At 37.1% G+C, this 25,652-nt stretch overlaps 4 protein-coding genes and 1 long non-coding RNA gene across 5 annotated transcripts; 3 read left to right on the plus strand and 2 right to left on the minus strand.

The window, feature by feature from the left end:
• The first annotated feature begins 8,115 nt into the window (after positions 1 to 8,115).
• On the plus strand, positions 8,116 to 10,982 carry LOC125211936 (Pentatricopeptide repeat (PPR) superfamily protein). The gene is made up of 2 exons (XM_048111902.2): positions 8,116 to 10,308; positions 10,424 to 10,982. The coding sequence occupies exon 1, from the start codon at positions 8,246 to 8,248 to the stop codon at positions 10,112 to 10,114; it is 1,869 nt and encodes a 622-aa protein (XP_047967859.1). The 5' UTR covers positions 8,116 to 8,245; the 3' UTR covers positions 10,115 to 10,308; positions 10,424 to 10,982.
• An 890-nt stretch (positions 10,983 to 11,872) lies between these two features.
• Positions 11,873 to 14,321, minus strand: LOC125216581 (ran-binding protein 1 homolog c-like). The gene is made up of 4 exons (XM_048118333.2): positions 14,015 to 14,321; positions 13,313 to 13,464; positions 13,001 to 13,126; positions 11,873 to 12,481 (listed from the first exon to the last, which is right to left on the minus strand). The coding sequence occupies exons 1-4, from the start codon at positions 14,182 to 14,184 to the stop codon at positions 12,261 to 12,263; spliced, it is 669 nt and encodes a 222-aa protein (XP_047974290.1). The 5' UTR covers positions 14,185 to 14,321; the 3' UTR covers positions 11,873 to 12,260.
• A 990-nt stretch (positions 14,322 to 15,311) lies between these two features.
• LOC125214990 (putative protein phosphatase 2C 6) lies at positions 15,312 to 17,309 on the plus strand. The gene is made up of 4 exons (XM_048116255.2): positions 15,312 to 16,175; positions 16,269 to 16,577; positions 16,657 to 16,762; positions 16,855 to 17,309. The coding sequence occupies exons 1-4, from the start codon at positions 15,660 to 15,662 to the stop codon at positions 17,187 to 17,189; spliced, it is 1,266 nt and encodes a 421-aa protein (XP_047972212.1). The 5' UTR covers positions 15,312 to 15,659; the 3' UTR covers positions 17,190 to 17,309.
• A 37-nt stretch (positions 17,310 to 17,346) lies between these two features.
• LOC125214989 (aminopeptidase M1-like) lies at positions 17,347 to 24,997 on the minus strand. The gene is made up of 21 exons (XM_048116254.2): positions 24,840 to 24,997; positions 24,323 to 24,394; positions 22,833 to 23,077; positions 22,485 to 22,630; positions 21,858 to 21,960; positions 21,241 to 21,427; positions 21,070 to 21,163; positions 20,804 to 20,957; positions 20,492 to 20,596; positions 20,289 to 20,405; positions 20,001 to 20,114; positions 19,703 to 19,885; positions 19,334 to 19,616; positions 19,119 to 19,240; positions 18,918 to 19,015; positions 18,425 to 18,602; positions 18,233 to 18,347; positions 18,099 to 18,166; positions 17,941 to 18,015; positions 17,789 to 17,866; positions 17,347 to 17,713 (listed from the first exon to the last, which is right to left on the minus strand). Exons 2-21 carry the CDS (start codon positions 24,381 to 24,383, stop codon positions 17,531 to 17,533), a joined length of 2,709 nt encoding a protein of 902 aa, XP_047972211.1. The 5' UTR covers positions 24,384 to 24,394; positions 24,840 to 24,997; the 3' UTR covers positions 17,347 to 17,530.
• Positions 24,643 to 25,397, plus strand: LOC148930975 (uncharacterized). The gene is made up of 2 exons (XR_016136989.1): positions 24,643 to 24,754; positions 25,196 to 25,397. It is a non-coding gene; the product is annotated as an uncharacterized LOC148930975 (long non-coding RNA).
• The last annotated feature ends 255 nt before the right edge of the window (positions 25,398 to 25,652 follow it).

Genomic DNA, 25,652 nt, shown 5'->3' on the forward strand with positions numbered 1-25,652 from the left:
ATGTTTTTTAGAATTGTTTAGTGATTTATTTGGGGACATAATTAGAAAGGAAAATTTGTTTGCTTCTGCAACCAGACTAGTGAAAGTATAGACACTTTGATTAATACAAGCAAAGAAAGAAAATATTTCTTTCAAGTTGTGTGGGGTGTGAGTAATTTTGTGAGAAATAGGAGGGGAAAATTGTATTACTAAGAGATAATGCAAGGAAAGAAAATTGCTTGGAAAATGTAAAATATCTTTGGAAGATATTTCTAGAGGATACCTTTTGAGCAGAATTTTCATAAAATACATTCTTAAATAGATAAAAGAATATATATATACAACCAAAAGAACTGAATATGATGTAAGGGCATGCATATTTATGACACATAGACATGTGATAAAGTCTCTTTAAAATAAAGTTGTATTCAAGAAAAATTAGAAAATTATGGGTCTTGCTTTATGGTCAAGTCACGTTTGAATCTTGAGTGCTGCCAAAGAAAATTTGCTAAATTCTAATCGAAATTAGAAAGGTAATTACACAACAGCCATTATCAAAAACCACACCATTTCAACCCCTAATTAGATCATAAACCAACTTTAGGCACAAATGCTACAGGAGATAGCAACAAAGGTTTAGATTTGTAAAGGAACTACACAATGTTCAGCTGAGAAATGAAATAAGATTAATTATATAAAAACTACGAACGTAAAATAAAATCAAAATGAAATATAGATGATTAAATATACAAGTAGTACAATTTATTCGCCTAATTAAATGCACATATCTATCTCACCCTACAAATTGAGTTTGAAATAAAGCATCCTTTTTATTAATTGTACTTCAGCCGTAAACACCATAACCATACAATGTTTACAATTGTAATTTGTAAAGTTTGACTCAATACGAATTTCAAATAACTACAGTTAATCTTAAAATTATCTCATGCTCTCTTATTTCAATAATCAGTGTTAACACCCATGCTATGCATGAGACAAAAGAGTTTAAAAAATAAATATAGAATAAAATGAAAAAAAATATGTGTAAGTAAAGACCAAAAAGTAAAATCAGATAATTTAAAAATCCTACATACAATATCTGGACGATCGTCTAATTTTAATCCCTTAACCCCAAGAAATCTACTCCCTCCGTATTCAAAAAATATAAACATTTGAAATGACCCGATTTTTAATGCACAATTGGTAAAGTAAGTGAGAAGGAGAAAAATTAAGAGTAGTATTTTTAATACTTAATGTGTGATATAATATGTATGTATAAAGCATTATATTTTTATTAACCTTGTCATATCTATTTAATTTTATTTTGTTATTTTACGTAAAGAGTACAATCACAACAAAAATTATTTTGTCACAATGTTATCCGATGACTACCATCTCCTCATTTTGTGTAGTTAATTTTTTAACATTTCTTGAATATATAATATCGTTGTGCTATGCAAGTTTAGGGAATTTACTTTTGATTTCCTCTAAATAAAAGTATAGCAAAATTTTATAATGCTATCTTAATAACAATCCATAAGAAAAAAGTAAACATCTCAATAGAATATTGCAAAGGGCGATTTTCAAAATCGTAAAATTATCTCATACTCTCTTATTTCAATAATTTCACCATCGTCAATCCAGTAAAACAAATTAAATAAAATATTGCAAAGGGCGATTTTCAAAATGACTAGGTAATTCAAGTACTCTATAAACCATACTATATATGTATATCTTTTAAATATTCTTTTTATCCATGAAAATATGTCTCATTTTTTTTATTATGATATGTCCATTAAAATTAGTGCACTTCTAGGTAATTCAGTTACAAACTAAATATAAGTATATCTTATAATTATCCTCTTTGTCTATAAAAAAAGTCTCATTTTTTCATTATGATATGTTCACTAAAATTAGCACAAAACTTTTTGGCAATGTATTATTCGCATACTTCATTTATAACTTATATCACTAAGGTCTATACCCCACCAATAAACATAATTAAACAATACTAGAAGTAAAGTGAGTCTTACTTTTAACTAATAATATTTCAAACTATTTTTTTTATTTTATATGATTTGATTATAATAGTCTAAAGCTATACTAACGCAACCTATTTATTATCAAAAGTCATATACTACAAGTTCAATTGGTGGTATTTTTTTTTTAATTTTCTAAACTTCAGAGTTTCTTCCTTTTTGCAGCTTTGTAGAACAGTTATTTCAGGGTAATTGTTCATCTTTTTAGTTTTGATTGTTCAAACATATTTTGTTATTTACTATGATGAGATATCTTCTTCCTTAATGTCACGTGTCATGTTTATTTTTCAATTAATTACATAAAAAATATAATTTCCAAATCTCGTTATATACAAACATAAGAATCCTAATTACCAGAATCAAGTTCCTGAGAATCGTATTCTCAGTATCATAAATCCTATATATATTAATCATTTTGCTTAACAATATTTTTCCTATCAACAACGAGGCCTAAAATAAATTTTTGTTACTGTGAGCGAGAAGGATTACATTATCCTTCTCACGGTAAAAAAAAAAAATATTATAAACTCTCTCTCTGTATCAAATTAAAATTAATACAATACGTCATATGTAAATGATAGTATTAAATAATAGATGAAGTATAGGAATCCCCCCTATATAAATATATTATTCGTAATCTATAGAGTGCGCCAAAATTAAATGGTGGTAGCAGTATATTTCTCGTAAAATGTACGAGGATTTAAATGACTTTAACTTAATCTAGTTATGGTTTAGGTACGAACAATTCATAATTTAAAAATGTACATGTATCCTAATTAAAATAACTAGTATGAACAAAATACAAGAAAAAATAAATCTAATCCCGTTTAGTTGGATTTCATTAACTACAATATGATTGGCATAATTATATTCACAAATTTTGTTACTATTCATCCATTTGCAAACATATAATAATAATATCCCATCTCAACATCAAATGATTAAAATTTGTTCATAATTTAATATATGTTCACTATTTGCTCAATCAATACACAGCAATCCAATTTTAAAAAATTCCATTTATTTATTGAATAATAGCAGTATTATTTAATCCTGCGAAATCCCTCCAAATTTTTAAAATAAAAACCACACATAATAAAAGCGCGTTATCCCATTTCCCAATTCCCAATTCCCATCCCTTTTCCAACTACCCTGTCACCGTGTCTACCCCCCTCTATTACTTCTCGACGAAACTTCTCAAATCTAAATTGCAGACGCTGCGTTCACACCACTTCCCACACGCTATATCAATCACATATATGTATATGCGTATTGCATATTGTATATTCGTATACACCTCTGACTCTTCCCTTTTCAAACCCAATTACGGTTGTTTGACATTCGCCAAAGCGTTCACATCCTCCCACGCATTTCGTCAAACACCTTGACTATATACCCACGCCACACCCCATCCATCCATCCTTCACACCACAACATGATCGAAAACAAGCTCCTCCACCACCGCAAGCGCCGCAAGACCGCCGCCGCCGACCAAATGAAGACCAAAGGCCTCAGCGACATCATCACCTCCCTCATCCTATTCGACGATCAGGAAAAGCACGAGGTAGACGAATTGCAAGAAGAAAAGCTCCAATTCGAGCAGAATCACGCCAAAAAGCGCCGCGCCATGGCCGATTACTACTCCGATCTGCAGTCTTCGCACGAGGACTCTACCCAGATCGAAGCCGCCAGGCGCAGGAAGGCTAAGGCGGCGACAGCATCTGCCGCCGCCTTAGCCAGTGCTGCAGCTGCAGAGCAGCAGCAGCACGATGCTTCAGCAGAAAAAGCAACCGCACCGGGCCCACAGCGAAGGCTGTGGGTGAAAAACCGATCCAAGGATTGGTGGGATCAATGCAGCAGCCCTGATTTCCCCGATTCCGAGTTCAAGAAGGCTTTCCGGATGGGGAAGAAGACTTTCGATTTAATCTGCAGTGAGCTGAGCTCCGTCGTTGCTAAGGAGAACACCATGCTCCGCGACGCGGTGCCTGTGAGGCAGCGCGTCGCGGTCTGCATATGGAGGCTCGCCACGGGCGAGCCCCTCCGCCTGGTGTCGAAGAAATTCGGCCTCGGGATCTCCACCTGCCACAAGCTGGTGCTGGAGGTCTGCGCCGCGATCCGCAATGTCCTAATGCCGAAGTACCTCCGGTGGCCGGAGGAGGCCGATTTAGTGAAAATGAAACAGGAATTCGAATCCATCTCGGCCATCCCCAACGTGGTGGGGGCGATGTACACGACGCACATCCCGATCATCGCCCCCAAAATCAGCGTGGCGGCCTATTTCAACAGGCGCCACACGGAGCGGAACCAGAAGACTTCGTATTCCATCACCGTTCAAGGAGTGGTCGATCACAGAGGCGTCTTCAGCGACGTCTGCATCGGTTATCCCGGCTCAATGGCGGATGATCAGGTTTTAGAAAAATCGACTCTGTTTCAGCGAGCGAACGCGGGGTTTTATCAGGGGTCGTGGATCGTGGGCGGGGCCGGGTACCCGCTGACAGACTGGGTGCTGGCGCCGTACACGCAGCAGAATCTGACGTGGACGCAGCACGCGTTCAACGAGAAGATAGGGGAGGTTAGTGGGGTGGCGAGGGGGGCGTTCGCGCGGCTCAAGGGGCGGTGGGGGTGCCTGCAGAAGAGGACGGAGGTGAAGCTGCAGGACTTGCCGGTGGTGCTGGGGGCGTGCTGCGTGCTGCATAATATATGCGAGATGAGGGGGGACAGTTTGGATCCTGAGCTTGAGTTCGAGCTCGTGGATGATGAGATGGTGCCGGAGATTGGAATTAGGTCGGCTGCGGCGATGAAGGCAAGGGACGCCATCGCGCATAATTTATTGCATCATAACCACGCTGGCACGTCCTTTCTATCCTAGAAACTAGTACGTTGTTACGAACCAAACAGGATAACTCATTCCTATTTGGTTTATAAATCTCGCATCACTTGTTTCTAACAAACAAGTGATGTGGGATATTGAGTCACACACATTGTTTCATTTGTAGGGATACACAAAAACACATAGGAAAGAATGTAACTTGTTTTTACAGTTAGTTGTTTAGGGATCTTATTGTTTCATTCCATTATTATATCAAGTTCTTGTTTGCATAGTACGGTAAGATTTTGTTTGCTTATTTTTCCTTTTTATGCCGAAAGGGGTGAAAGGTTCACCTCTCGAGGCAAAATTATGATTTCACATACACTTTAAGGCCACTGCAGCGCTGCGCTCAAACGATGAGCACAATAATGCTGGCTGTTGAGTATGCCGGTGCTACACGTTGTCACGTGCTTAAAAATGCCGCATCATTCGTCATTGCCCAATCACATATCGCCGCGTAAAAATCTTTTTTTCAAAAATCAAATATTAGAGATATATTAAAAAAAATTACTCAATGGCTACTGCATAATTCAACTACACATTTCCGATCCCTTTCTCTCTGTATTTTATATGAAATATTTAATTTTCAAATTTAATGATATGATTTTATTTATTTTATTAAAATTGGTAGTTTTTTTCTATTCATACATAATTTAATTGGAATATATAATCAAGAAAAACTAAAGTGAAAATGAGAAAATAAAAGGAGATTCATAAATAAAATAGTTCTAGATGCTCGGCATTAAAGGAGGCATAGGACGTAAACTTTTCGATGATAATTTGATATTATCAAAAGGAATGAAAAAATGGTGGATCCAAACAACACCACCTCCTGAAGTAAGAAACAGGCAGATGTGATGGTGATTGAACCCATTGTTTAGTGTTTTAGTAGTGTTTGATAAAGATGATTTAGCGGTTTTAGTGATGAATAATGGATGAGATTAGTCCCACATATTCCCTCAATTACTAATAAGTAATAATCCATTTTGATAATGAAGCTCAATTAGTCCCATTATTATAAGTTGGTTACTGCGCGTTGCGTGTGTGAACCTTGTTGCTAAGTTGCCAACGCAACGTGGAATAGATCCCTTTCACACGGCACACCTTCATTTTAATGATTTTGACAAATGCATGATAAATGCTACAAAATTCATGTTTCAGGTACCCCATCTTATTATACTCCATTTTCTTTTCATATTTTGAAAAGATATGTTTCTTGAGAAGTCTCATGTTTTCTGCCGATTGTGTCAACAAATGTAGTAACACTATTTACGATTCTTTATACGTGCGCTTTTGAGTGCGTGATTTAAGAGATCCATGCCATAAAAAGTATGAATAGTCCCTCTTTTAAAAGCATCAACTTTCTAATTTTTAATAGCTAATAATATATTATCTTTAAACACCATTTTATTTACTACTTATATTATTATTACACTACACTACTATCTCTCTCATACTTTACCAATTATACATTAAAATCTACGTCGAACCAAATATTCATACTTTTCTTAACATAGGGAGTATGATCTGCAATGATATTTATAATTTCATTAAACAAATAAAAATGTTAAATAATAAGTTTAAATTATTATTTTTTTAAAAGTTTACATTTTTATTTCATCTAAAACTTTTAAAATAAATGAATAAAAGAAAAAATTAAGTTTTGATTCTCATTTTATTTTGTTAAGCTAATGACGTTAATAATAATTTTTAAGTATTGAAATCAAATTATGTATATGCATTTAAAAGTTATTGGTGGACTAAAAGAGGATAATATTTATGGTTGATGCTTACATAAGATCTAGTAAGTACAGACAAAAAATATTTAAATATACAAGTTTTTAGCATATAATTGGTTGTTTGATGAATAAAAAGTCTAAATTGATGGTATTTTTCCACAAGTAGGGAATTGATAGATAACAGATGTCAATATTAATAAAATTCCACAAAAAAATTTAGAAATTTATGCATGGAACTAGCATCTCTCTAGGATTAATTTTTCTAAACTAATCCACAAACAATTTTTTTAAAAGATATTGTCTCCGTCGTCACATTTCATTTTTAACATAAATGGTAAGTAGGTCTCATATTCTAGTAACTCACTTATCGCTGACCATTTTTCAAATGGAATATATATGACTTGTCATAAGTTACCTAACTAAAATATTCACTTGAAATTTCGTACAAATAAATAGTTTCTATTTTTGTTTTAGTTAGCTGAATCTTGGTGATTTTTCAATATGTTCCTTCTCTTTTATGTGGATTTTCTTTTAGTATAGTTCAAATCATGGAAATGAATGTAAATGTCATGTAATTACATGGTACTATATCGTTTCAAGTCAGCCTTTCAAATTTTTCTATGGAGACTCTCTAATTGAGCATTATTAATTAATGTGTAATTACACGATGACTCTTCTGATGAGGGAAAACACACTTACTGAGAATGTTGCTAAATTTTACATAGCTCAAAGTGTACTGGCCATTGAGTCCATTCACAAGCACAATTATATTCATAGGTGGGTGTGGTTTGATATTGATCTTTTAGGAGAATTAATCTGTAGTTCATGTGGTTACCTTTTTCTCTCACAAAAAGTTATCTTTAGGGACATCAAACCAGACCACCTTCTTCTTGACAAGAGCGGTCACATGAAGCTATCAGACTTGGGTCTTTGCAAGCCACTTGAGTCCACAGTAAATGAAAATGAGGCTACGGATGATGAAGATATAAAGGAACCAATGGATATCGATACACGCTTTCCTGATGCTACAAATGGTAGTAACTGCAAAAGTCCTCAAGAACAGCTACATCATTGGCAGATGAATATGATCTATTAACAAAAATTCCCAATTCGAACACAACCCTAACGAGTCAATTCGATAAGGACACAAATTCAATAAAATTTGACCCAAACTACCATTTATTTTATTAATTTCATGCATGTTCGTGTCGAATCGATTTTTAGGTAGTGTCAAAAATTATAAACCCTGGGCTATTGTAAGGCCTCTTATCTATCAAACTCGCAATGCAATATTGCAATGTGCAGAGGATGTGAGGAAATCCTCTTTTAAACAAAAAAATCTTACAAATCAAAGTCTACTGCAGAGGCATATAAAATAATCAACAAAAATGTGAAAAAAGGCCATTAAAAGAACCAAAGCCCAGTTACCAAATTAAAAAATATAATGTGAAAAAAGGCCATTAAAAGAACCAAAGCCCAGTTACCAAATTAAAAAATATAATGTGAAAAAAAGCCCAAATCTCTCTACCTGCATATCTCCGGCGGCCGTAAACAAGGCGGCTCCTCCGCATCTCTGCGGCCAATCTCAGCTAATCTGAAACATCAACAACCTTCATTCAATGAATAAAAATATGTTCTTGGCAATGCATCTCAACAAAACTCATTTCCAATTTTACCGCAAATTCTCTTCCAGACGAACTCCGCCTCCGAATCTCAAAGCGTGCGTCGCATCGCTTCAATCATGCGCGCAGAATCGCGAGCTCTTGGAGGGTAGAAAGGTCCACGCGCGTATGATCGTCGGCGGCCATCTCTCTTCTCCGGTCTCCGCCACTAGCCTCATCAATATGTACTCCAAATGCAGCTCCGTCGCCGATGCTGTATCCGTTTTCAATTCGTCGAAAGACGTTCACAACGTGTTCGTTTATAATTCTATTATAGCTGGATTGACCGCTAACGATTTGCCATTTGAAGCTTTCGAATTTTATCGCAAAATGCGGTCTTGTGGTGTAGAGCCGGATAAATTCACGTTTCCTTGTGCGATTAAGGCGTGTTTGGATGTTTCGGATTTGAGGAATATTCATGGGCTGCTATACAAGTTTAAGTTGAATTGTGATCCGTATATAGGGAGCGCGTTGCTGCATTGTTACTTGAAATTTGAGGCGATGTATGATGCAGAGCAGCTGTTTGAAAGAATGCCGGAAAGAGATGATACTGTGCTTTGGAATGCTATGATCAATGGATTTGTGCAAATTGGGGAATTTGGTAAGGCCTTGGCTATTTTTAGGAGGTTGGTTGAGTCGGGGCTCCTGCCAAACGAGTTCTCAGTCACGGGGGTGTTATCTGCTTTGACCTTGGCTGCCGATGTGTACAATGGCAAGGCAGTTCATGCGTTTGTGATTAAGATGGGTCACGATGTGGGAATGGAGGTTTCGAATGTGCTGATTGATATGTATGGGAAATGCAAGCAACTTAATGCTGCATTACTGGTTTTTGAGAATATGATTGAGAGGGATATGTATTCGTGGAACACGATTGTTAGTCTTCACGTGCGATGGGGAGATCAAAATGAAGCTTTGAGACTCTTGAAGATGATGGTGAGCTCGGGGTTTCAGCCTGATGTGGTGACTGTAACTGCTGCACTCCCTGCTTGCTCATATTTGTCAGCGTTGATGCGTGGGAAGGAGATACACGGCTATATGATTTGCAAAGGGATGCATAAGTTAGGTAGTGTGAATATTGCTAATGCTATCATGGATATGTATGCAAAATGTGGCAGTTTGAGGGAAGCAAGAATGGTTTTTGATGAGACAGAAGTGAAGGATGTTGCTTCATGGAATATAATTGTGATGTGTTATGGTATGCACGGATTTGGAGAAGAGGCGTTGAATATGTTTTCTCTCATGTGTGAAGGCGGATTGAAGCCCGATGCAGTCTCCTTCGTTGGGGTATTGACGGCCTGCAGCCACGCGGGCTTTTTAAGTCGGGGGCAAGAAATTCTTGCAGAAATGCAGCCGAAATATGGTGTCACACCAGATATTACACACTATGCTTGCGTGATTGACATGCTTGGTCGAGGTGGGAAGCTGGAGGAAGCGTTTGAACTGATGTCGCACATGCCAATTGAGCCAAACCATGTCGTGTGGAGGTCATTCTTGGCTGCGTGCCAGGTCCATGGCAATGCTGACATGGCAAAGGTTGCGGCTGAGAGGGTTCTTGAACTCGAACCGAATCACAGTGGGAATTATGTATTGATGTCTAATGTTTTTGGAGCAGCCGGGAGATATGCAGAGGTGGCGGAGTTGAGGCATGAGATGAGGCAGAAGGATGTGAAGAAATCGCCCGGTTGTAGCTGGATCGAACTGACTGATGGTGTGCGCGTGTTCCTCAATGGAGATTGCGAAGAAAACTTTGACGATGGATTGGAGACACTAACTTTGTGTTTGCGAGAGCACGGCCTTACAGTAGATACTGTAGAGAGCTGTATTTAGAAGTTGATGTTTGGTGATTTGGAGATGAAACACAGACTGCCCTATTGCATTTTGCTAATGATTAAAATGATCACCAGATTGTTCATTGGAGAACAAACCTGCCAAATTGAGTTTCAAGGCCAAAGATCCTGGTATGAAGGTTACTCTGTGATGTGGAACACAGGCTTGGAACTGGAGGGGCTACCCAGATAAAGGTACGAGTTCATAAAAATTGAAACTTGCGAGTAATATACATGTTATATGAGCATCATTTTCTCAATATGTACGCATGTGTTATGTGTATCTTAAAATTTTAATGAATGTTCACAGGCACACCCTTGGTTTGTGGATGTTGAATGTATGAAATGGAAGCACCCTTCAAACTGGATGTTAATGGAGAGCTGGACACCCACAACTTTATGAAATTGGATGAAGTACACTTAGTCTCACTGCTATATTTATTGCTATAATTCTCTGCTTCAATGCTTAGCTAGAACTATGAAGTATCACAGTCTCTAGTTATCCTATAGGTCACTTGTTTGGTGAAAATCTTACTTTGGTTTTGGTTTTGGTTTAGATAGTATATTATCCGTATAGGATATCAAACTCTAAGGCATCTCTAAATCAAATAAAAATCATGAATGACTATCATTCATTCATGATTTAGATGGGGTATAATTATTAGGGAAGTATGTGATAGGGAAATTTGAGGGTCGTTTGCCCAGGTTGGCAATGGAACTTGCTTTCTCTTGTGGTAGCCTCCTTATCTTAGTTTTTATGTCTGGATGGTTGGCCCCACCACTACTACTGCTTCACTTCACTGTTTTTTCTAGGACCAACAATTTCTACATTTTATGACATTACTATCCAAGTACTACTTATTTCGATTTCTGATGGGCAAATACCAAATAGACATTTAATTGATATTTTAACCATTTCTATATTTTATGACATTATTATCCATGTATTTTGTTTTCTGATGGGCAAATAGACAGAAATTTAATTGATAGTAGTAGTATTTTTTAGCCATTCTACGGTTCTACCACTAGTTAAATTTATGTTTTCTTTCTACTTAGATGATGTATTTGACAGACGTCATTTTCACCTACTCTTCAAACTTGTACTGATAAATTTCTTTGATGATTACCGACTTTCATAATACATTCATAATAGTATATGCCCAAATGCCCAAATGCCTTTCATTTAATTAGGCCATAGATAATGACCTACTTTCATAACATATGCCATTCTTTTTATTAGGCTTTAGGTGTGCAAATCTTCCGGGGTTTTTTAGTTATTATCCATTTAAGTTGATAACGATTCACAATCCAAAGATTTTTAAGAAAATTCTCAATCCGAAACAAATCCAATTTGCCACTTGCAAACATGAGCACAATCTGCACGCATCACAAACATTAATGACACGATAACGACAGGAACCTGATTTGCATGCTTAAAACCTGATATTGCACGATTAAATCTTATTTTTAAACCTAAATTACACTACAAAACTTGATCTACGCGAACCTAGATAATAAAACTAAAGTATAATATTTTTAAAAAGAATAAAAATAATTAACATAAAAATAACCGATTACCAGATCCCAACCCAAATCTATTCTAAAATTGTCGAATTCCTAACTAGTCAATCTGAGAAGAACATATACACGTAAATGTCAAATTAATTTTACACGTAATTGTGTAAAATTTTCGTGTTGTATTTAAAATTGCCCAAGTCTAAGCTCTTGTTATTTACGTTCCTATCCGTCAGACACGCAATGCAATGTGAAATCCTCTCATGATAGTACATTTTACAAATCGAGTCTCCTGAAGAGGAATATAAAATTACAAAGGACAAAGCAATCAAAAACCTTAATCAACAGCCATTAAAATATAGGCAGCGATGGTAATGGACCCCGGAAAAGTTTCACAACCGACGTACGAACAAACAAACGACAACATGAGGCAAACAACACACACTCCAAAACTATGAACACACAAAATGACACTAAACCAGCTAGGACAACAGCAAGCAAACCAACACAACCAAATGGACAACTTGTTTTGATGATTTTAGTAGTATTCTGGTCTTGGGATTTTCCCACTTGAAATTTTCCCCTTTTTCCAACAAAAACCCGAACGAGAAAAAAAAAACCTGTGTATTCCCCTAATTGCCATCGCCAGATTTTTCCTGCTTCTCGGTCTCATCCTTTTTCTCTTCCTTGGAAGTAGGTTCTTCTTTGGCCTCTACTTTCTCTTCTTTGCCTTTTTCTTCAACACTCAACTTTTCAATGAGATTGGCTGCAGCATCAGCTTCTGCACTATCTCCACTCTCCTTTGTCAGAGACTCAGTGATTTCTTCAATCTTGTCTTTGAAAGATTTGCAATCTGAAAAGGAGAAAACCCCATAAGCATACTAGAAGAAGCTCCTAATGACATCGCACTGAGGGAGAAGAAAATTATATACAGCTCATTTCTGCTTGAAAGCTTTTTAAGTAATCCTAATGAGAGAAGATAACTGCAAGCAACCATAGGTATAAAACACAAATAAACTGGTTGACGTCTCACAAAAACTTAAAACATTTGAAGTCAAGATTATATGCTAACATTTAACATAGTTCGACTTATAACTATATTAATGAGGATGAAGTTGTTATAGCTTAATATGAATTGTGATAAGCAATTTTAACCAATAGATAAGAGATGCAATCACCATAGGAAGTTGTCCCTGAAACATTAGTATCAATAATCCTAAATCAAACAAACAGATTCCAAATTACGATACATTCACCTATTAATGTAAGTTGGTTGGTAGTAACACCATACGAAGATCAATCTTGTAATTTGAATACTGGTATGAGAATATGGAAAACCACAATGTTGGCAATAAAAGGTAGAAAAACTCACTCTCCACTGAGGCAAAACGAACACAAAATGTCTCCTCCTTTAGCTCTCCATCTGAGAAATCAGCAGCATGCCACACACAGGACTTGTCGTTGCCATGATGCTCTTGTACTGACATTGTGGGAAGCACTACAATTGAAATGGAAAAAGTCAGGCTGACACACCTTCACAAGCCTTAAAAATCAACAAGATATCATGTACAAATTGCACACCAGTAATACTACCTTTTTACATCCTTTTCTTATCAATAAAACTTAAGATAGAAACATAATAACATAGACAACTTAAAACGCATATTCGTGATGATTTGTTTACCAAGATGGTTGGCACAGATCTTGAGAGTCTTGTTCTGCCTCATAACAAGCCTAATTTTGCTAGTCTCCTTGTGCTTGAGAAGCTTCAGCGTCCCAACTCCCCTCTCTTTCCATTGGTTACCTTCCTTGTCAAATCTATACAACTTCGCTTTCCTACCAACAAACAAACAATTTAACATCAAATACTGATAACTGCATAATACAAGCAGTATTTCCATGAACATTTTATACCATATCAATTCTTTTATGCAGAAGAAACAGATCTCCAGTTACAATAATTTAGCTACGATTGCAGCTGTATTGCATCAAATCGCACAGATTCATCCAAATATCCTCGATCAAAAAGCATCAAATTGCAAAGCAAAACACCTTAAAGAAATGAATCAATACACTTTTAACTTTTCCATTAAAGGTGTAGTTGATAGAAGCAATTCACTTGATCCTAAATCTACATTCACACGACTATGATCGCACACCAATTTCAGTCAAATGCACCCAATATTACACCTCCATATCAAACACAAACAATTGCTCAGCTAATCGTACAAATGGCATTCTACTTCAAACTAAATTCTGAATAAGATTACTCACATCCTACATCTAACCGATTAATAACACAAATAAAATACTGTAGCAACTCGAATCACAATTATACTACCAAAATACTTGCATTTGAACTCAAATATAGAGTTAAATTACTCACAAATCGAGGAGAACGTCTTCATTCTCTTCGCCTGTTGTAACGGCAACTTCCTGGAGTTTAATGATCGGAGCTATTTGAGCTCCAGTATCCTCATCTTCCGCCAATGGCTTCGAATCCTCCTCCTCCTCTTCCTCTCTCTTCAGAGCTGTCGGCTCCACTGTGCTCGCCATTAGCTGTCGATCTACGGGGAGGAAATGAAGTAGAGAAAAGGAGCAGAGAGAGAGAGATCCGGTGTAGGGTTAGGGTTTAGCAGGTTGAAATAAAGGGAATCGACAGTGATGAGTGATGAGTGATGACTGAAACTGATGAAGATCGAGAATGCTTGTGAGGAAAGTTTCGTTTATAGGCCCATTTAACTTGGCCCATTTAGAAACTGGGCTCTGGAATTTCGATTAACTTATTATTTTCCCTTTTTCTCTTTTCATTTTTTATCTATTTAAATAATTTCAATCCACTTTGGATTTCAAAAATCTATGCAAAACTAATGTTAAACTTTGATCGTTAGTAGTAGTTAATTTAAATTCTTCACTTGTTTGCTGATTGGCCCGACAACTCACATCGCGCGCATACACACGTAACACAGTTCTTCGCGTTAAACTAAATCGAACGAAAAATGAACAAAAGACATGAAATCGAACTCTTATTCGAATATGCAGAAGATCGAAAAATTACAAGATGTGGTGCGTTCTATTTTCCTAAATACACCTATGAAATACTAGTATGTTAATCTACCTAGTGTAGAATATTAAATTCAAACTGTATTCTATATAGAAGACCTCTTGTCAATAATTTCTTAAACTATCAATGTTTTCTTCCATTTTATTATTTACATTCCACAATTTCTGTTATATTATTTATATAGATACTACGACAATGAAATATACACGAGCCAAAGTAGTAGTCGTGGATTTGCAACCGTTTAGAAGGAAAATACACATGGCATTTTACACGTGACTATATTTTAAAGAAATTGTATTTTATCCACAATTCATGTTTCTATTTTCGAGTTCTTCTAATATTCAACATCTAACTTTGTAACGTGTTTTATTAAAACTATAAAAAAGATGGAATTTTTGCAATGATATTTTTTTCAAAATTTGGAGAAACCATAATTTTAGGCTGGATTCTTGATGTGTCAACAGATGTTCAAGATGGTGAAAGGATGGAAACAAATTTTCATTTTTTTTGCTGTTATTATTTTAGTTATTTCTGTTACCACAATTATTGGTTGAAAGGGAGAGTTTGACTAAATAAAGTAAACTCAAGATTTGAATAAAGGGTTGACATAGATTTCCGCAGATCCATGGTTTTCCTGTGATTCCTCAAACTTTTCTCTGCCTTTTCTTCTTGTTTTTCTCTTTCATCTACCATTTTGTTGTTTCCTTGCTTTAATTCATCTCATGAATTAACAAGGGCTTATCTTAAATTCCCAGTCTTTATTTGTTTTCTTGTTATTTCTTTTGTTTTGTTTCACTTATCATGGTGATTATGGATTTTCCTTCTCTTGCTTTTTCATGTATTGCTATTGGAGTTAGATAATAGATTAATTAAGTGAATATTTGAGAGATTAGAGGAAGTTGGGAGTTGAGATCTATATATGGTGACTCCTTTTTTGAATGATGGTGATTGATGTTCATTTTTAGATATGACATCTGAGGATGAGACCGTCTGGCGGGCTCGTGATGTTGTGGTGCGTGACAGCGAGGAAGATGGTTCCTCGTCGTTGGAGGGGGATGCGTTGGCCGACAGCTGCGGCTCGTTATCGGTAGTGAGTGATACTAGTAGCCTGTGTGGTGATGATTTCTTGAGCTTTGAGGCCAACTTTTCAGAGGTTGAGAAGGAACTTGCTTCAATTTCGAGAAATCCGGGCAATGATGTTCCCGTCTCTAAAGCATCCACGACTGATGTCCGGTTGGATAAAGGGGTGGCTGGCAGGGGAAGCCGGAGTTTCTTTGAAGTGGATTGCGTGCCTCTTTGGGGTCTCAGCTCCGTGTGTGGTAGGCGCCCGGAGATGGAAGATGCAGTCACAACTTTGCCACGATTGCTGAAAATCCCGATCCGGATGCTAACCGGTGATCAAGGAGTTGATGGAGGGACGACGTGCTTGAGTCATCTGACAGGCCACTTCTATGGAGTGTACGACGGTCATGGAGGCTCGCAGGTTTATATCGTTTTCGTGTTTTTATTCACCGTTGTTATATGATTGTATCGCAGTCTCGAGATATGATTATGTCAAAATCTTGGTGTGCATCAGGTAGCTAACTACTGTGGTGATCATCTGCATCTTGCTTTGAATGAAGAGTTGGATGTGATGATAAACAACCTTGATGATAATGCTAGCTGTGAAGAGAAGTGGAGGAGGGCTTTCACTAGGAGTTTTCTCAAGGTCGATGATGAGATCGGAGGGAAGGCCAGCCTCGAGCCGCTTGCCCCCGAGACCGTGGGGTCCACGGCTGTTGTTGCCCTAGTATGTTCTTCACATATAATAGTGGCCAACTGTGGTGATTCGAGAGGCGTGCTCTACCGTGGAAAAGAAGCTATAGCCCTCTCCATCGATCATAAGGTAACCACCCGACTAGACATCTTTAGGGGAATATGTCTGACTTAGCGCTCTCTAAACTCCTCTTTGTCATATCATGCAGCCTAATCGGGAAGATGAGTATGCACGGATCGAGGCATCGGGAGGGAAGGTCATACAATGGAACGGCCATCGTGTCTTTGGTGTCCTTGCAATGTCGAGGTCTATTGGTACGCCCTTGTTTCACTTTTTGTTTCCATTTCATTCCTACCATCATTCCATAATATCCAGTCTTATTTGCTCACACCTTTGTTTACTGCAGGAGACAGATATCTGAAGCCCTGGATCATCCCCGATCCGGAGGTGATGTTCGTTCCACGGACGAGGGACGATGATTGCCTCGTTTTGGCGAGTGACGGCCTTTGGGATGTCATGACAAATGACGAGGCCTGTGATCTAGCTCGTAAAAGGATACTACTATGGCACAAGCACAACGGCTCCACTCTCCCGTTAGAACGGGGCCAGGGGATCGACCCTGCAGCTCAGGCGGCTGCAGAGTACCTCTCGAACCGGGCGCTGCAAAAGGGCAGCAAGGACAACATCTCCGTTGTTGTAGTCGACCTAAAGGCTCAAAGAAAGATTAAGAACAAGACTTAAAATAAAGATTAGTATTTGTGATTTGCCCATATGTTTTAGTTATGGTGTATAGTGTTAGTGTCAAGTCAAGTCATAAAATTGAAACAGAGATTAATCATAATGCAGAATTTCTTTCATATATGATATATTTCCATAAGACTCCATTTGATACATAGAATTGAGAGCGTAAAATTGAAGCTTTTAATTCCAAATTTAGTGTTTGGTATCATAAAAATTACTTGGATTTGGAATTGAATTACAATTTCAAATTCATTCAATTCGACAATTTGAATTCTATAAATTAGATACCTACACATACTAGCACACACTACATACACACACATGAGTTGCACACAGGTGAATCAGTATTTACTGTATGCGAGCTCCTTCACAGCATGTTGGAGATCCTTGTTTTGAATGCTTTTAACCCAGGCTGCATTGATGTGGATGCGTTCAATGCCCTGCTTCACCGTCCTCGCTATATTCGGCATCATCCTGCTGCTGAAGAACTCCTCCACTTCTGCCGCCTTCTCAAAAGACGAGAACTGGATGAACATGACACGTAACGTAAGAACCCGAATGCCTAAGATTAGATGAGAGCGTAGGAGATGAGAACATACTCGTGATACAATGGCACTAATGATGTGAGCTATCAGGAATCCGGAGCCGTAGGTCTTGGTGAGATTATCCCAGTTGGCCTGTAAACGAGACGAGCCAACCATCAGTGGAGGCCAGCCACCCAGATACAAGGCAAAGTGAGTAAATAGCTTACTTTCAACCAATTCCATGCTGTCTCACGACATTCTCTGCTGACAGAAACCCCAACCACGACGTCTTGGCTTCTCACCTGCATTAGAGAAAGAATGATCGCTATTGCAAGAGATCGAGTTGCAGCTAAGAATCTTCATTTTTACTTGACCTAAACACTACCTCTGAAGATAACAAGAAGTCGAGGAATTCTTGAACGATTTCAGGATCCCGGCAAGAACCTAGCGAGCCTTCAGGAAAGATAGGACACCATTAGCGCCTGCAGATTAACACGGTGTAAAAAGATGAAATTGTACCTAGAATTCGTGTTTTCTCCTGGCTGAGGTTGGTTTCTCTGTAAATTCTAAGAAGAGAATCATAGCCGGATTTGTTTGATTTGTTCACACCTAGCATCACAGCTACATATACTGCCTGGAAACAGGAAACGAGAAGGTGCCGTCAGCGAAAAAGATGATATTGGATAGAGTTTAGAAGTTTTCTGTTAGTACATTTCTCAAATCAGGAGGAAGAACAGCTGTGTTTCTATCTTCCAGAAATATGCGGAAGCGCTTGTTTGCTTCGTCTAAAGTAGCCTCATGTCCGAATATAGCCAAAGCTTTAAGAAGCTCTCCTCTCAACATGCTGTCAAGGTGGCTCTCCCCTGGTTTAGGATCCCAACCAAGTCTCCTGTCAAAGAAACGAAATAGCACCCAAATTTAATATTTGTAAAATTTCTACGAGCTACATTGTTTATAGTTTGATAAAAAAAGAGACAGCATCAAGGGCAGGTAAAGCAAGAAAAATGGTGGTCTAAAAGACATCTACAGATTCATGAGATTGGAAGAAAGAAACAACATCAACCGTTGCATCTCAACTCAAGGACGTTTGAATCCCAAAGGAGTAGCTCGAGCAGATATGATATTTTCATGAACCCATGTACCCTACTACCAACCCATCAAACGTTGTGTAGAAAGCAGGAAAGAGAAATCACGAATTACATACTCTGCAGAGTTCTGTAAAAGATTGATAAAGAACAGTTTGACATCACCAACCAATTCAGGTGAGGCATCAGCTACAATTTTTGCTACCACGGAAGCTATCTGCAGAACAAAGAAAATTTATGTTATGGAAATACTGAATAAGTAATCCATGGGTTGAGAAAATCTGCCAAAATACTAAATTTTGGAAAAATGAGAACATTACAGTGATCAAGTTAGATAGAACTGTATACTCAGGTTCTTCTCGGTAAGCACTCATCAAAGCAAGTAAAGAGGTCAGTGATTGCTCGCATGACATGGACAGGGAATAATAGTCATCCAGTATTCCTGGTCAAGATATAAAGAGAATCTCTAAAAATTTGCCTGCCAACCCACAAAACAAGACAAGAGAAATGATGGTTAAAGAGTAAATGAAATTACCACTTCTGTCACATGTTGACAAGTACTTTCTCTCTATTGCTTTCCTCAGTCCAGCCAATAGGCCCTCATCATATTTCACTCGGTAAAAACCAGTCTGCTCCACATTAACTTTGATCCAGTGTTGGCCCGATGGAATTGAGACACCCATTAAATCCTTAACGTCAAGAGTCTTACTTTTGGTTTCCAGCAAGAAACTTTTACGAGCATCATAAGAGCCCGAGCACAAAGTTATTGGGACAACCCATTGGCCATCACCATGAGAACCAGTAAACAAAAACCGTGACTGTCCAAAAAATCGAGACTAACGGCTATCAGAATTTCCAAAAGCTATAAAGAATCAATCATGGAAAAGAATGGATTTCAAATAACCTGTTCAAACTCCAAGCTCTGGCCATTGAGCTTCACTGAGACGACTGGATAACCTATTTGTTTTGTCCATGAGTTCATCAGCTTGTTTACAGGCTCACCAGATTCTTCCTGAAGAACTGACCATAGATCTTCTGTCTTTGCATTTGAGTATGCGTACTTTTTAATGTAGGAAGCAAGTCCCCTCTAGAAGATGTCAAAAAAGAATGACGAAACAAGAATAAGATATATATAATTGATAAGATGGAATTTTAAAGAGCAAATAGTGACATTCCCAGCAACAAATGACCAAATCATCAACCTGAAAACTTTCAGGACCGAGATAGCTCTGCAACATTCGAATGACAGATGCACCCTTCTGATAGCTGATTGCATCAAAAATTTCACCAACTTCACTTGCATGATTGATGTCCACCTAAAATGAGATTTCAGACAAACTGGAGGTTCAATATATGCATCAACATTAAAACAAGTAATTCTAACTAAATCTTATTTTTCATAACAAGAACCATTGTCCCCTAGATCTTTATGTTTATTAATAACAAGCATTTAAATATAGAAAAGAAAAAAGTCAATATTTGTCAATAACCTCAATTGGGTGAGATTCAGCAAGCCCATCTAGCTGAAGGCCCTCGGAACATTCAACGAGAAACTGAGTCCAAACTTTCCAATCTGGGAACAAACTATCAGCAGCTAGATAGCTTATCTGAATTCCAAGAATTAAAAATTCAAGAACTTTGCAGTACCTTTCTCCATAAAAATAAGGATTAAAACATGAAAGGAAAATAATACCCATGTGGCAAATCCCTCATTCAGCCATAAATGAGTCCACCATTCCATGGTCACCAAATTGCCAAACCACTGGTGCGCTAGTTCATGCGTTATAGTAGTTACAACCTAAATACGAGACAAGCAGGCATTAGTACACTAAGGAACAGTTGCTTATGATGATTTAAGTGCCAAATTCACATAATATGCATGTTTACTAGTTTTTTAATACAAGCCATGCTTTAGTATGGTTATGGTATCATCAAATGTTGGGTTTGAACAAGAAGGGTGGATGCATGATCATGGGCACATTTATGATCAGGCAATTAATTTTACCGCCTGTTTGTTTGCAGCTGCAGAGTGATTTTCATCATAAAGCAAATCAGTTTCACGGTATGTAACGAGACCATAATTCTCCATCGCCCCGGCAGCAAAATCAGGGATTGCAATCATGTCCAATTTAGGAAGCGAATATGGTACATCAAAGTACCTGTGTTATAAATTAATAAGAACTAAGTCAACAGATTCATATCACTGTGAGACCCATAGAAATATATGCAAGAAACCTAGTAGTAACAGCACATGTAATGCAGGCTACATACTCTTTGTAAAGGCCAAGGGTTTTGACAGAAACATCGAGAGCAAATTTCCCTTGACTTGACTTGCCAATCTGACAATACACTCTCACGTTGATTCCTGTAAACATAGTAATACATCATCATACAAAGCTAATTTTAAAATCCAACTGAGGTAGAAGGATGGTGCAAATATACCTTCGGGTGTATTATCTTCAACGTAGTCAAACATGCCAACTACAACCGCCACCAAGTAAGTTGACATGATTGGCGATTCTTGAAAGTAGATGGTCTTAAGATTCCCATTTTGTTTTTCTTCAGTGATTGGCATGTTGGAAAGAGCTATCAAGTCTGATGGAACATCTAATGTAATCTTGAAAGTAGCCTGAAATTGAATAGCATGTGCGCGGAAATTGAAATATGTCATAAAGAGAAAATGAAACTGGTTTAACATCCAAATCTCATTCTACTAAAGGTACATATGTATGCCAGTAAGATAGCAATGGGACAACATATCACTTAAACTAAACTGGGCAATAAGAATTTGATATTAATGAAGCATTTGGGTGTGATCAAAGAATTAGACCATCTTGAATACACATATTAGCTTGAAACAAAATTGATGACCCTTAGGATGGACAACTCAATGGACACTGCTGATACAGACAAATTTCCAAACATTATGCAGAGATTAAATGTATTAGTTCCAACTTCCACAAGCCATATGCAGAAACCAAATTGGCAGCACATAAGACACAACTTGGAAAGTTTGGATCATGAACAAGCAGGAAATGACTGAGACACTACTAAAGTACCTTGCAAGCAGGCTCATCCCAACAGGGAAAACACCGTCTAGCATCAACTGGCTCAAACTGTGTAACAGCCATGTTCTTCTTCTCACCATTGTGCTCATAGGTGCTGCAGAAAAGCATCATATTCTTATCCACACTTCAATGTATATAGGACAAGAATTTCACAAGACCTACATTATGCATCCAAAAGCATAATGCAGAGCAGTATACACAAGAAGAATCTATGATTTCTCCCTCTTTGAATAAAGATATCAAGTACTGAATGATATCTACACACACACAAATGAACCCTATAAATGAATTCAATATATCCTGTGTCCTCAATGAAACAGAGCTCGAGTAATCTATCGCCAGATGGATCAAACCAAAAATCATCTAGATGCTGCAAAAATTTGGTCCAAGTACAAAATGTACCACTTCATACCAAAAGCATATACGTCCAGAAAGACGCACAAAATCAGCCCAAATATGTAGTACTTCATAAGCACACTCTAAGACTTGTTTGCACAATCATGCCGAATCTAGAATGATGAATATCATAATAGAACAACGATTCAACATCATAATTAAGATGGCAAAAACAGGACAAATTATATACCATAATGCATACTATATGTAAAGGCGTGTCACCTTCTGTAAAATCCTTTCATGTTATCATTTAGAGTACCCTCAAACTCCATAGTCAGAACCCCGACGCCAATCGGCAAACTCTCCTTGAACTCCATAACCACAATCTCATCTTCTGCGAATAACTCTATTTCCACAGCCTCCAGAACCTGAAATTCCCAAGCAACAGAGCTAACATTAACCTTTTCAATTTAAAATTTATCAAATAATCTATAATGCACGAGCTGAAAAACGCTCTGCAATCAATATAAACCTTTTCATCAATGAGACTGAGTTTGATTTTGCTAAATTTATTCCCAAACCAACTATAAAAACTGAAATAGCAAATAGAACGATTTCTCTCCAATTTACCTTATTCGCAGACGCGAATTTGACAGAATTAGAGGTGACGGAGAGCTCGGCGGCATTGAGGACGAGAAACTTAGTGTCTGAAACAACGTGAACGGAGATTTGAACGGCGCCGGTGAATTTGCAGGCGGCGAGATCGGGGTTGAGTTTGAGATCGTAGCGCTTGGGGATTGCGAATTTGGGGAGACGCGGCTGGCCTCTAAACTGAGGGTATTTCTGATTCTGCTCCGCCATTGTTGCAGTTTTGTCTGTGAAAGAATGAGTAGTTGCTTGTGACTGAACCAATAAGATGATCTTTCCTTATTTGCTAGAATTCTGCACAGTTTCAATTTTCAACAGTAGCATCCAATTTTTGGATGAGTATTTCAAACTCACACTCACACTCACACTCACGTTTATTTGGAAGGTTCCAATTTGCTACATGCAGTTTTTTAATCATAATATATAGGCAATTTCCTCATATTTACATATTAGAAAGGTAAGAAAATTAGTAAAATGAAGTTGGTGAAAAATAAATTCTACTTTTACGTGCAATATTAGTTTTATAATAAAATATGAGTTCGATAATTCTAATAGAAAGTAATATTCCCTATCAAAAACAGTTAAAATAATTATTCACATAACAACAAAAATACTACATTGGGATGACTAATGGTGGATAAAGAAAGCAATAGGAGGAAAATACAAGGGTATATGAGTAATTTCGCTTTGTTGCGGGATGCAATTTTCCACTCCTACTTTTTGATAGGGCGCGTTGGGGGCAAGGTAGTGTGTTCATCTAGTCGTATTCGGGAGAGTGACCCATTGACTCATCCCTATCATAATACTCTCTATATTCCCTCATAGTTGAGGCAAAATTTTCCGAACGGAGTTAAAAAAAAATGATGTTCAGTGTGTTAAATAAATAGATAATAAAAAGTAAGATGGAGAAAAAAAGTAGAGAGAATGAAGTAGAAAGTGAATAAAGTTGCTCCTTCTGTCCCAACTAAGTTGAAACAAATATTTTGGGCACGAAGATTAAGAAATTGTGTTGAAAAGTAGAAGAGATGAATAAAGTAGGAAAGATAAAGAGAGAGTAAAGTAGATGTTGGAATAACGTAAGAGTACTTAGATGTTTTTTTTTAGAAAAAAAGAAAATGACTTGGGACATCGCAAAGAGGAATACGACTCAACTTTGGGACGGAGGGAGTACTATATATGAAAACGACTCAATCATGAGGGAACGGAGGGAGTATTAGAGTAGAGTCAGTAGACTCAAGTCAATGATGAGTTTTCAGCCTCCAAATTGCGAGGGCTTATTGAAGTCTCTTATTGTTCCACATTGATAAAGTGATTATTTTGACTCATCTAAAAAAAATTGGATGATTATACAACACACCTGGTCAAACTTCAGAGTCTTTAAGGGAAAACATATACAACACATAATTTAACTTGTTTAAAAAACATAATGGAAACAACTAATTAAACGCAGTTCCATATATGAAGACATGAACCTCCGAGTATTTTGCATAAATACAAGAGTAAGCCCAATTGGATAAGCACCCTCCACTCCATCGCAGCTCAAACTGCATATTTAGAAATGCATGCATGATTGAGTACTAGGATGCTTAGTGAATACATTGACAAAAGACATAATTATACATGAAAAATTTGTCAGGTCATCATCGAGCGTACCAAATTGTCTTACTAAAAAGTTTCGGCCAATCTTTCCTTTTGTAATTCGTCATATAAGCAAAAGTAAAAGCTAATGGTATGCACCTAGGATATGAATCATATCTTTATGTTTCTTTCAAGAGTTCCACTATAATTAAATCAAAGATTTTATTAAAGCGTTAGCCTCTAACTATTTTCTGGATTTCATGAGGATTATTTAAAATGAAAAAGAGCGTTTTGAGCTTGAAGAAACTAAAGTGATGATAATATGAGTACGCTGCTTTGATCTATGTTCTATATATAATTTTTCATGCTATATGACATGATTGAAAAGAATTCATTTGGTGTGAAACATACCCAGAGTAAAGATGACAAAATTTGATGAATTGGGATGATTCCTTGACTATTTTCACACCTCCATCTCCTTCGTGTTTGTTTGAAAAAGTTAAGTGTGTTGGGAGATTTTGAGTGTGTTGTATTTTGGTGGAAGACTGTGTGGTTGTGTGTATTGATGATTACATGAATGATTTTGAGGACAAAAATTTCTGACCTTCGTACGAGATAAATTATTGACCTTGCTATTGAGCACTATTCACTATTTATGACAATATTGATACTATTCACAACACTATTCATATTATTTATGGCATTATCGGTTGTACCTTTTTACCGTGTACAAACTACCACTAAACGACGGTTCTCTTTCTCTGCAGGAACATGCTCGGCGAATTGAAGATTCCGAACATAGAGCACCAGCTGTTTGAAAAGGCCGTAGCTTGTCTTTGTAATATCATCAACTCCCACTTGTTGGATTTGAATGATCAAGCTGAATTCAAGAGTAAAACTGGTGTTTCTTAGTGATTTTGTTTCTAATGAGATGAAATGCTGGAAATTTAATGAAGTTTTCGTTTTTCATTTTGTACTCCCTTCGTCCCGATTAATTGTCACCCTTTGACCGGACACGGGTTTTAAGAAAGGTAAAGAAAAGTTGGTTGAAAAAGTTAGTGGAATGCTTGACCCACTTTTTTATATTGATTTTATAATAAAATGTGAGTGGAGTGAGTTAGTGAAATGTAAGACCTAATTACCATTTATAATAAAAGGAAGTGTGACAATTATTGAGGGACGAATTGAAATGGAAAAGAGGGAGGGATGGGGGGAGTAGTTTTT

This window comes from Salvia hispanica, chromosome 3, assembly GCF_029641045.1.
Source record: "Salvia hispanica isolate PSC_SH4W2 chromosome 3, Shi_PSC_v1, whole genome shotgun sequence".
In the NCBI taxonomy this organism is placed as follows: Eukaryota; Viridiplantae; Streptophyta; class Magnoliopsida; order Lamiales; family Lamiaceae; genus Salvia; species Salvia hispanica.

Bases quoted from the DNA above. Each gene is read 5' to 3' on its own strand.
- LOC125211936 (XM_048111902.2), top strand. From the start codon at position 8,246: ATGAATAAAAATATGTTCTTGGCAATGCATCTCAACAAAACTCATTTC.
- LOC125216581 (XM_048118333.2), bottom strand. From the start codon at position 14,184: ATGGCGAGCACAGTGGAGCCGACAGCTCTGAAGAGAGAGGAAGAGGAG. The intron at 13,127-13,312 runs GTAAACAAATCA...TTTCAATTGTAG, and splicing joins GATCTGTGCCAACCATCTTG to TGCTTCCCACAATGTCAGTA. The intron at 12,482-13,000 runs GTGAGTTTTTCT...TCTCCTTTTCAG, and splicing joins TCGTTTTGCCTCAGTGGAGA to ATTGCAAATCTTTCAAAGAC.
- LOC125214990 (XM_048116255.2), top strand. From the start codon at position 15,660: ATGACATCTGAGGATGAGACCGTCTGGCGGGCTCGTGATGTTGTGGTG. The intron at 16,578-16,656 runs GTAACCACCCGA...CATATCATGCAG, and splicing joins CCCTCTCCATCGATCATAAG to CCTAATCGGGAAGATGAGTA. The intron at 16,763-16,854 runs GTACGCCCTTGT...TGTTTACTGCAG, and splicing joins TGCAATGTCGAGGTCTATTG to GAGACAGATATCTGAAGCCC.
- LOC125214989 (XM_048116254.2), bottom strand. From the start codon at position 24,383: ATGGAGTGGAGGGTGCTTATCCAATTGGGCTTACTCTTGTATTTATGC. The intron at 21,961-22,484 runs GTGACACGCCTT...GCTTTTCTGCAG, and splicing joins ATGAAAGGATTTTACAGAAG to CACCTATGAGCACAATGGTG. The intron at 18,603-18,917 runs GTATGTAATTCG...TTTCTTTGACAG, and splicing joins CTTTTACAGAACTCTGCAGA to GAGACTTGGTTGGGATCCTA.